Source organism: Oreochromis niloticus, unplaced genomic scaffold (assembly GCF_001858045.2).
Source record: "Oreochromis niloticus isolate F11D_XX unplaced genomic scaffold, O_niloticus_UMD_NMBU tig00003092_pilon, whole genome shotgun sequence".
NCBI lineage: Eukaryota > Metazoa > Chordata > Actinopteri > Cichliformes > Cichlidae > Oreochromis > Oreochromis niloticus.
The window spans coordinates 25,394-35,461 of NW_020327784.1; the positions used below are offsets into that span (position 1 = coordinate 25,394).

Consider the following 10,068-nt stretch of genomic DNA (forward strand, 5'->3'; position numbering starts at 1 on the left):
TTTATTTGTGTCCTGATAATATGACTTCAGCTAAAACACATTTGCAGTATAATTAAAATCGCAAAGAGAGAAAGAAAAAATAAAACAAAGCAAACTCTGCAGGAAGCTTTATAATGCATATTTTGAGACAAACAGTAAACTTTTTCCCAAGAACACTCAGGCCGATCATTTGTCAGAGCTTATTCATCTCAATTGCGAGTCTCTTCTGCCAGAAATAGATAATCATCAACACTGAAAGACAAACAGTAACTCATTTAAATTGAAACATCATCCATAAAGTGAAGATGAAAAATGTTCAATTATTTCTGCTGAAATCAAAGTGGAAAGTGGTGTAAAACAATCATTTTGCATCATGTTGTCTAATAACCCATAAATGTAGAAAAGAAACATTTCTGTTACTTACCTGCAATAACACAGGGTATCAGCATGAAACGCAATATCTGAAGGGCTTTGTGTAACTGGGACTCAAGCCCAAGACTTACTGTCCTGTCACCATACTTTATCTACAAAATAAAGAGAAACATTTTACAGAGGGAGGTCTCACCTGAGCAATGGGTCAAAATCTTTATTGCATGCATAAATATTATTTTGAAGTTTGAAAGGCAACTGTTTGTTACCAATACAGCTGAAAAAGTCTGTTTGCCCTCATGATACATGGTTATCTCAGTTTCAGGTTTCTCCCCTAGAAAACCTCAAACTGAGAACTTTGATGTTGTCATCTCCACAAAGAAAGGAAGTTTTCTAAAGAACACCTCACCATACAACGAGTTCGGTTTGTTTTTTCCTCTGTTACTTATCTCGCTTGGAGTAGCATAAAAGAAAGATTTACCAGTAACTCCTCAAATTCATGGTTGGATGGGCTTTTAAATCCACAGGTGAAAAAGTCAGTGTTGGTCCAGGTTTCTTTGGCTTCCACGATGCACTGGTATTTTGTATCGTCTTGAACGCCCCACACTGATAACTCTTCTATCATCATCTCCAGGTTGTCTGCTTTTTTCTGAAACATCAAGAGAAACAAAAGCTGAGCTCTGATGAACAGACGTCACATGTTTGAGCATGTGTAGTTCAAGAAAACATTACCTGAATGGTGATGTGGACATCTTCCCCTGTCCTTGTGGCTGTGACGCTGGTAAACTCAGGGTCTGGAACGTAGGAGAGTTTTGTGGAGCAGGCTAAGGTTTCATTGGCTAGTTTCACAAACAGAGTGCTGCTAGAAAAACTCCTAGCTGCAGGTGAATCGTAGGTGAGGTACTGCAATGAAATTAAATAAACACAAAAGACAGCATGACATGACTAAAGCAGGACATCAGATTATGACATGGGTTTGTCAGATCTCCAGATCTGATCCTCCAAAGAATGTTCAGAGCTCATGTATGAAAACATCTTGATGTCATTTCAAAGGCACATTGTTTGTGTCTACAGACCCACCTGAGAGCTGATGTTTCTGGGAAGTCTGACATCCTGCATTGCGTGGCTGTGGACGACCCCTTCAACAAAGTTAAGGTGAGACCCCATGAGTGTGATCTTCCTCTTCCCACTGCAGGAGAAGAAGCAGGATTTAGTCAGAGCAGAGGGACAGCAAGGAAAAAAATCATCTGATTCCACACTCCTTTTGAACAGTAAGCATAACCCACTTTTTATCAATGCTTAACAGTGTGAATTATTCAAACTGTGTTTAAACATGATTTATTTGATAGTGTCGTGAGAGATGTCCAAAAACATTTCCTCCAAATTTAACAGTTTTCATTTAATAAAGATCTTTTTATGTTTAGATGTTACTGTTGTTTTCAGCTTGATTAAGAAACTCACTAATAGGACTTATTGCTATCTGGAGCTGATCCAACATGAAAGAGCAAAGCTTGCAGGTCTGGGTGGGAATGAAGGTGCGCTCATTCACATACATGCACTTGCACAGGTGGGGGAAGGAGTTGTAGGAGGTAAAGAAGATGCCAGTTTTATACTACTAACAATGTTTCACTTGAACTAAGAGTTCTCCACATACTAGTGTAGTCCGCATCTGAATTCGAAGGACTGAATGATTACTTTAGCATAGATGATATGCTGCAAACTAAAGTGTGTGATGGACTCAAAAGCTAACAAATTACGCCATGTATTCATTCTGCAGATAGCAGAACATAAAAAGGTGGCTGACTGAGGCTACAGAGCTGCGGACTCCAACAGGAAGTAGTCTTAGGGTGACAGATACTGCTTTCTCAACCATGAGGTCCAGTAAAACCAACCTAGGTCAAACCAATGCAAAAACTTCCTTCCTCTTATGATAAATATATCTGTTCTCTTACAGCAGGATGTAGCAGCACCTGATACTGATGTGATGTTTCTTTGGTCAAAACACTTTCTGAGACATTAACAGATAGAAGTTCTGTATCTTCTGTGTTTTTTAGGAGGTTTCAGCAAAACTAAACATACCTGATCCAACTGCTGCTGGGAGTAATGTTGGTGCATGATGGTAATGAGCTGTAGGTGATTTTAGCTTTGCCATGGCAACGACCATCTGGGAGGAGAAGACATACGCTGACCACACCTTTGATATCTGAAGTGGGAATGTGGAACATCAGACTGAAACCAGTGTTGTCCCAAACAGGAGATCTGACCAGAACACAAAGAGAGAAACAGAGTCACTAACATCATCACAACATGCAGAAAACCCCAAGAAAGCTGAGCAGCAAAGTCTTCCTTAAAACGATTAAATGTTAATCTGTATTTTATGAGTTTAATACATCCTTTATTTTATTTGGATTACAAAGTAAACAGTAAATTCAGATTTAAAGACAAGCTCATAGAGGCAGATCATTCCACAAAATAGTGAACATTTACTTTAAAGTCCACAAATGCATAAAGAAGCAAAACACTCAGCTTTAGTTTCAGGTTTACACTCTGACAGTCTCCCTGAGCAACGGTGATGACATGCAAAATGTGTGACATTTTAACTTCAGGTGTTTATTCATCATTTTCAGATTGACGCTTTTCACTGTAGATGAAAAATAATATTTTTGACCAAGAAGCCTAAACCCCCCAAAGCTACACATTATTATCTACATTTGATAGCACATATAAAACATCATGAGGACTTGATTTTAGTGGAAGAACTTCAACAAAAAGAGTTTCCAGTTTCTTTAGGAAAAAGTTGTCCTCATTCATAAAACTAGATGGTCGCTCATAAAAGCTGTTAAACTGTAGAATATGTGAGTTTATAATGTGGCTGATGTTTCCCTGGAAACATTTCTGCTCTTTAACATGTCATTTATATCCAAAGCACAAACTCTCACATGTAAGTAAGTAAAATGTATTTATATAGCACATTTCACAGATAAAAATCTCAAAGTGCTTCATAATAAAACCAGAAAAATAAGTTAAATATTATAAAATATTAAAAAAAATTAATTAAAAGCTTGTTTGTATAAAAATATCTTCAGCTGCTTTTTAAAGGAGTCAATGGAGTCTAGACAGCATAAAGACAATGGAAGAGAGTTCCACAGCCTTGGTGCCAGTGCCTGAAAAGCCCGATCCCAACGTGTTTTGAATCTCGTATGTGGGACCAACAGTAACCTCTGATCTGATGACCTAAGTGCTCGGGATGAAGCACGAGGTTTCAACAGGTCAGAGATGTACTGGGGAGCCATGCAGAGCTCTAAAAGTTAGGGCTAAAATTTTTAAAATGAACCCTTTAAATTTACTGGCAACCAATGAAGAGAAGCCAAACCAACAGTAATATGTGACCTTTTGTTTGTGCCAGTTAAAAGTCTTGCCGCTGCATTCTGTACAGTCTGAAGGCGATCCAAAGCTGATTTGTTGAGAAAGGTATAAAGACTGTTGCAAAAATCAAACGAGAAGAGATAAAAGGATGAATAATCATCTCAAGTTCTGCCTTTGACACCAGTAGTCTTTTAGAAATGTTTCTTAAATGATAAAAACAGTTCTGGACCAGTTGTTTAGAGTGTTTCTCAAGAGAGATTGAACTGTCAAATAGAACACCTAAGTTTCTGAGACTCGACTGAAATAAAGGGCCTAAAAAACTGATATGCTGCCTAATTTCTGAGAACGTGATCAGGAGCAATAGTCAAAGTTTCTGTTTTATCTGTATTTAACTGGAGGAAACTGTCATTTAACCATTCTTTGATTTCAGACAGACAATTATTTAAACAAGTGTGTGTGTGAAGTGACTCACTCTTTTGGAGCACAGTCAGTATCTGCCTGGATCCTCACTGCAGTCACATCATCGAGGTTACGACCTGACAGCACTGCGTGGTTTCTACCGTAGAAAGACACCACACTGGGAGTGATGGAGGAGATCTCTGGGATCTGACAGTAAGACACAAAAATGATCAGTTTTAATCCAGTGCCATCTGCTGATGTTAGAAGCTCTGATGAACATGAATAAGGTGTCAGAGGAACAACGAGTTTGAGGACTGAGGTTCAGACTCACAGAGAAGTTCTTCCCAGACTGCACATTTTGGCAAACACTGTCCTGCAGGAGGAAGCAGAGAGAATCAATATGGCAGGTTTAATGTCACTGACTAAAGAAACTATGTAGAACTGATGAGAATGGAACTTCTGTCTTATTTACAAGGAAAACATTTAATCTAAATTTTTGTCAAGCAACTGAATTGGTATTTGTGAGTTGTCATAATCAGTTAACATATTATTGTATATAATATTGCTGCTTTTGTGAAGCCATAGATATTTGAACGTTAGACCAACCCACTCTTAATAATGGTAGACAAATCTCAAAAGTAATGTAAACTTAAAGTGGAAGATTTAATGAAGAAAATCCTGAACTAGGTAAACTAAAGACATGAATTATTACATTGATCTCTGTTTGATCGGCCCAGGAACATCTGTTTATGTTCCATCTACAACCAGCTTTGATGCACTGCTGACACCTGAAGAGAAACAATCACATATTAGTGTTGAAATCATCAAGAAAATGTTTATGTCCAAAAATACAACATACAACAAAGAGACTCCTCAGTAGTAATGCATTCTTCTTGGTGATGACACCTAATATTGTGTTATTAGTGATCCATCTTCATAATCTTTATAATCTGGACTTGAACTTACAAGACTGAACTTGGTGGTCCACTGATGTCAGAGCAGTTGGTCAACCTCAGCTGTTCTGACAGTTGTGTTGAACCAAGTCTAAATTTCACTGTGACATGCAGACCTGTTAAATAAAAAATAACATGATCAATGTCATAGCCTTCAATTACTAATATTTAAACATATGTGTAATGAGTTGCACAGTTTATAATAACGAACAGCTCAGATTTGTCAACTAGTAAAGAGTATTCATCTGTCAGAGTCAGCTCTGTAATGTTTCTATTTTGCTGGTTGGGAGATGTTGCAAATCAGTAAGCAGGTCTGACTGCAAAGTATTTAATTTATGAAAAGTCACTGACCATCAGCAGGAAGTGTACGATCAGACAGGATGCAGGTGCATTGTGGGAACTGTGGAGGAGGGTTATTCGGAGCACAAATTGAGCTGGACCTTGCAGTGAACTGACAGATAAAGTTAGACGACACTTTCTGGCCCACGATCAGGTGTGTGTGCATTTTTAGCAAAACCTGAAAATGAAGAACATAAGTGACAAATACCTGAAAGCCACAAATGATCACAGTCCCGAGTGTGTTTGTAAGCTGTACCTGTCCATTTGTGTCCTTTTCAACTTTGTGGGAAATCATTTTGTGTTGGGACTCATCAGGAATGGACAGCCAGTCTGAATCTGTGCAGTCATCTTCAAATGTGCAGCTAGGAGAAGAAGAAGAAATGATCACCAAGTTCAGAATTGTTTGAAGACGTCAGCTGCACATGTTGTTTCTCTCACCTGCTTTTAGAGTCACACCAACCACAGTATGGATCCTGTGCAGACCAACACTCCTGCACATTTGTGTACGTGCTGCACTTTGACACAGGAACTCGCTTCATCTAGAACAACAAACACTTTAAAATGCAGCACAGGTACATGTGACATTAAGATAATCAGTAAATAATATAAGTACCTGTTTCTAAATGGCACATACACATGTTTACGATCCACTGGATCCAGATGTAAATTGGGAATCACTTTGCGGTCATCACTGGTCCTGTAGAGCACCGTGGGACAGGCGGCGTGATACTTCCTGTCCACAGACAGCTGACAACAAGATTTGTGAAAACAAGAATTTATTTATTAATTTTACTTTGTGCTGAAACATATTTGACTTGCAGTTATATAATAGATATAGGCATAATGTGTAGACTCTTGGCTTTCATTTAAAGGTATCCACATTCAAACTGGATGAAGAGTTAAAGAGTTTCAGCTCCTTAACATGTGCATCCTCTGTTTAAAGGGACCAAAAGTAATTGGATAAATGACTAAAAGGCTATTTCATGGGCAGATGTGGGCAATTCCTTCCATGTGATGATCAGTTGAGTAGATAAAAGGCTGGAGTTGATTTGAAGAGTGGTGTTTGTTTTGGAAGATCTTGCTGCGAACAGACAACATGCAGTCAAAAAGCTCTCCATGCAGGTTAAATGAGCCATCTTTAAGCTGCGAAAACATCTGTACATCATCTGTGAAACATGATGGAGGGCGTGTGATGGCGTGCATGGCTGCCAGTGGAACTGGGACATTATTGTTTATTTATGATGTGACACAGGACAGAAGCAGCTGAATGAACTCTGTGGTGTTCAGAGACTTACTGTCTGCTCAAATCCAGCTAAATGCAGTCAAATTAGTTGGGCGTGTTTCATAATACAGATGGACAATGACCCAAAACATACAGCCAAAGCAACCCGGGAGTTTATTAAAGCAAAGAAGTGGAATATTCCCATTTGGCCAAGTCAGTTACCTGATCTTGTTCCAACTAAGCATTTCACTTGTTGAAGACTAAACTTCAGACAAAAGGCACACAAACAAGCAACAACAAGGCGTGGCAGGGCATTAAAGAGGAGGAAACCCACAGGCTGTCATTGCCAGCAAAGTGTTTTCAACCAAGTCCAGTTACTTTTCAGCCCCTGAAATGAAGGGATTATGTTGAAAATGCTTTAATTCCTGACGTCTTGATGCATGTTCAGTCATCCAGGTAAGTAAATCTCCAAAAGTTGGTTCTGTTCATCTGGACGTTGTGTTTTCAGTGGGAGAAACGTTTCGTCACTTATCCAAGTGACTTCTTCAGTCTCAGCTGACTGCAGGTTCCCCAATCTTATAAGCAGAGTCCTGGCCTGACGAGGTTGCTCTTCTGTGTTGTGCCATCCGCTTCGCCAGAGGTTGTTTGGTTTCCCGATGTAAAATCCTGGCAATCCTCCTGGCACTTAACAGCGTACACTATGTTACTCTGTTTGTCGGGGGACCCGATCCTTGGGGTGGACCAGTTTTTGGCGCAGCATGTTTTGGGGTTTGAAAGCTACAGAGACACGGTGTTTAGAAAAAATGCATCTCAACTGTTCCGATACTCCTGACACATATGGATCACTACAGGTTTTCGCTTAGGCAGCAGTTGTCCTTCTCTCCTGGATCAGCTGGAGCTTTCTTTAGGTGCCTTGCCAGCTTTGACAAATGTCCAGCTGTGATAACCACAGTACTCAGGGCCTTCTTGATGTCATGTTCTTCTGCTCCTCTGGGGATGGTGTTGGCTCTATGTTGTAGCGTCCTGATGACACCCAATTATGCTCCAGTGGATGATGAAGAGTCAACCTTAAATACTGATCCGTATGCGTAGGTTTACGGTACACATCAGCTTTTAGATTTCCCATTACTGATGGAAATCTCACAGTCTAAGAAGGCTAAACTTCCACTTTTCACATCCTCCCTGGTGAATTTGATGTGTCGGTCCACAGAGTTAATGTGATCCGTGAAATGTGTTACGTCCTGAGATTTGATTTCATCCAGGTGTCATCCACATATCTGCACCAATGACTTGGTGGTGTTCCAGGGTAGGATAACAAAGCCTCTTTTCCACTGCTACAGGCAGAAACATGGGTGTGCGATGGTTCCCCACTTTCACCCATCGTGGCCAATTTGTACAGGGAAGAACTGACCTTGTATGTGAAGTAGGTGGAATGAAGACACAGTACCAAAAGCAAACACACTTGGTCGATGCTGAGAGTGGTCCTGTTGCTGAGGTTGGGTCATCCTGTAATGTCTTACGAACTACCTCCAACGCTTCCGTGACTGGGATGCAAGTGAAAGAGATGTAACATCGTACGAGACCATGGTTCATCTGCCTCCATGGTAACATCTCTCACCTTCTCAACAAAATCCAAGGTGTTCTGGTCGTGGTGCTCAAGCTGCCTACCAGCGGGTTGAGGATCGAAGCCAGAAACTTGGAGATGTTATAGGTGACCGAGTTGATCATACAGACAATCGGTCTTAAAGGTGCACCCTGTTTATGTATCTTTAGTAAACCATAAGACTTGGTGTAGATTCCCCTGGGTTAGCCTGTGTATGAGGTCCGGTCAATAGCATTGTCTCGTTCTAACTGCTTCTGACAGTCTATCACCCTCTCCTGTAGCCTGCCTGGGTCTCGTTTCAGGGCCATAAGTATTTTATCACCGAGCAGTGACAAAATTTTCTCATGATAGTCTTCTGGTTTAGCAAAACTGTGCACCTACCCTTGTCTGCTGGAAGGATGATAGTTGTTGTCATTACCAAGTGATGTGAGTGCCTTCCTCTCCTCCATGGTGATGTTAGATGCTGGGGCTTTGCATTGCTGAGAAAGTATCGGCCTGAGTGACGAAACCTTTCTCCCACTGAAACGCTACGTTCAGATGAAACAGAATCAACTTTTGGAGATTTAATTCCTGACATTTTATGCAATCTTTATGGTCAGCCGAGTGAACTAAAGCTGAAAGTCTGCACTTCAACTGCATCTGAGTGGTTTCCTTTACCAAAAGAGCATAATTCATAAAGCACCCCCCCAAAAAAAGAAAAAAGTATCTCCTTCTTCTTTTTAGGATACAAATTGTGTTTCTGACTGTGTCATAGCAGGGCCGAAGTCTTCACTCATACAAAAAACTCAGTCGCCATCTTATCATATTTGTGTTGGACAACCTCATTTGACAAAATTGATCATGTACAGGCCTCAGCGTCTCTATGGGATTACCAACAGCAGAGACAGTGAATCCCACCATAGTAACATATAGTAGCCAACACTAGCAATGCATCATCTGATATAGCATCAGAGATTCTTCCAGTCATGGTTCAAAAAGTGAGATCAGGTGTGGGTCAAGCTAATCAGTCCTGATGTTCAGAGTTTAATGTGTCAACTGTTCGCAGCTGTGTACCTGTTGCTAACTGGTGAGAACTAACATAGCCCTGAGGAAGATAACGGGAAGAGAGCAGTCTGGAGTATTTAAAACCTGCAACATCAACTGTTTTCTTATTTGTATGTTTCAATAGTTTCTCACTACATTCAAACTTCTTCTTGTTTACTTTCTAACTTTCGTCATATCAGTAAAATACTTGTTTAGAAGCTTTTAGTGCTTTCATGGTCACATCTCTCATCTTCCACTCCACAAACAACACCTGCATGTGTGTGAGCAGATGAACTCACGTGAGACTGAGAGTACACAAGTGAAACCACAAGTGACTGCAGTTTGCAGCAAAGACTTCAACAATGAAATAAAATGAGACTAGTTCAAATAAGTAAGCCAAAAAAATCATAAATAATTGAACTTTAAAAAGCTTTGTTGTTTTTATTGGGTCAGTGTTGTTTGTGATTTATTAATAGATGCTAATTCAACAAATATATTTTGGTGACACAACTATTTTTCATGTTTGTTTCATGGGAGGAATCCAGCACATTTCAGGATGATGAAATGGCATTTAGATGTACTGATGTAATGGTACTTAAGATGTTTCATTCATACACACCTTAATGAGCTGCCCGTCTCTGTCCAATGAAGAAAACCATCCAGCCTCTCTGCCTCACTGCCAGCACAGAGGTATGTAGCTGTGCCTGAAGAGGACTGCTTTGGTTTCAGGACTTGCCGAGAAACAAACAACTGATCATCAGATCTGATACTTAGATATCTTAGATTAGAACCAAGATGGTTAAAATAGAAATAAG

At 40.0% G+C, this 10,068-nt stretch overlaps 1 protein-coding gene across 1 annotated transcript; it reads right to left on the reverse strand.

The window, feature by feature from the left end:
* LOC109197821 (plexin-C1) lies at positions 1 to 6,152 on the reverse strand (the record flags this gene model as incomplete). Its single annotated transcript, XM_019353599.2, has 14 exons — positions 1 to 231; positions 404 to 503; positions 830 to 997; positions 1,081 to 1,251; positions 1,429 to 1,537; positions 2,428 to 2,607; positions 4,187 to 4,320; positions 4,445 to 4,486; positions 4,826 to 4,901; positions 5,080 to 5,182; positions 5,418 to 5,583; positions 5,662 to 5,767; positions 5,844 to 5,944; positions 6,084 to 6,152. Coding segments are annotated over 14 exons (1,584 nt in total), but the record flags the coding sequence as incomplete, so codon positions are not given.
* Between the last annotated feature and the right edge of the window lie 3,916 nt (positions 6,153 to 10,068).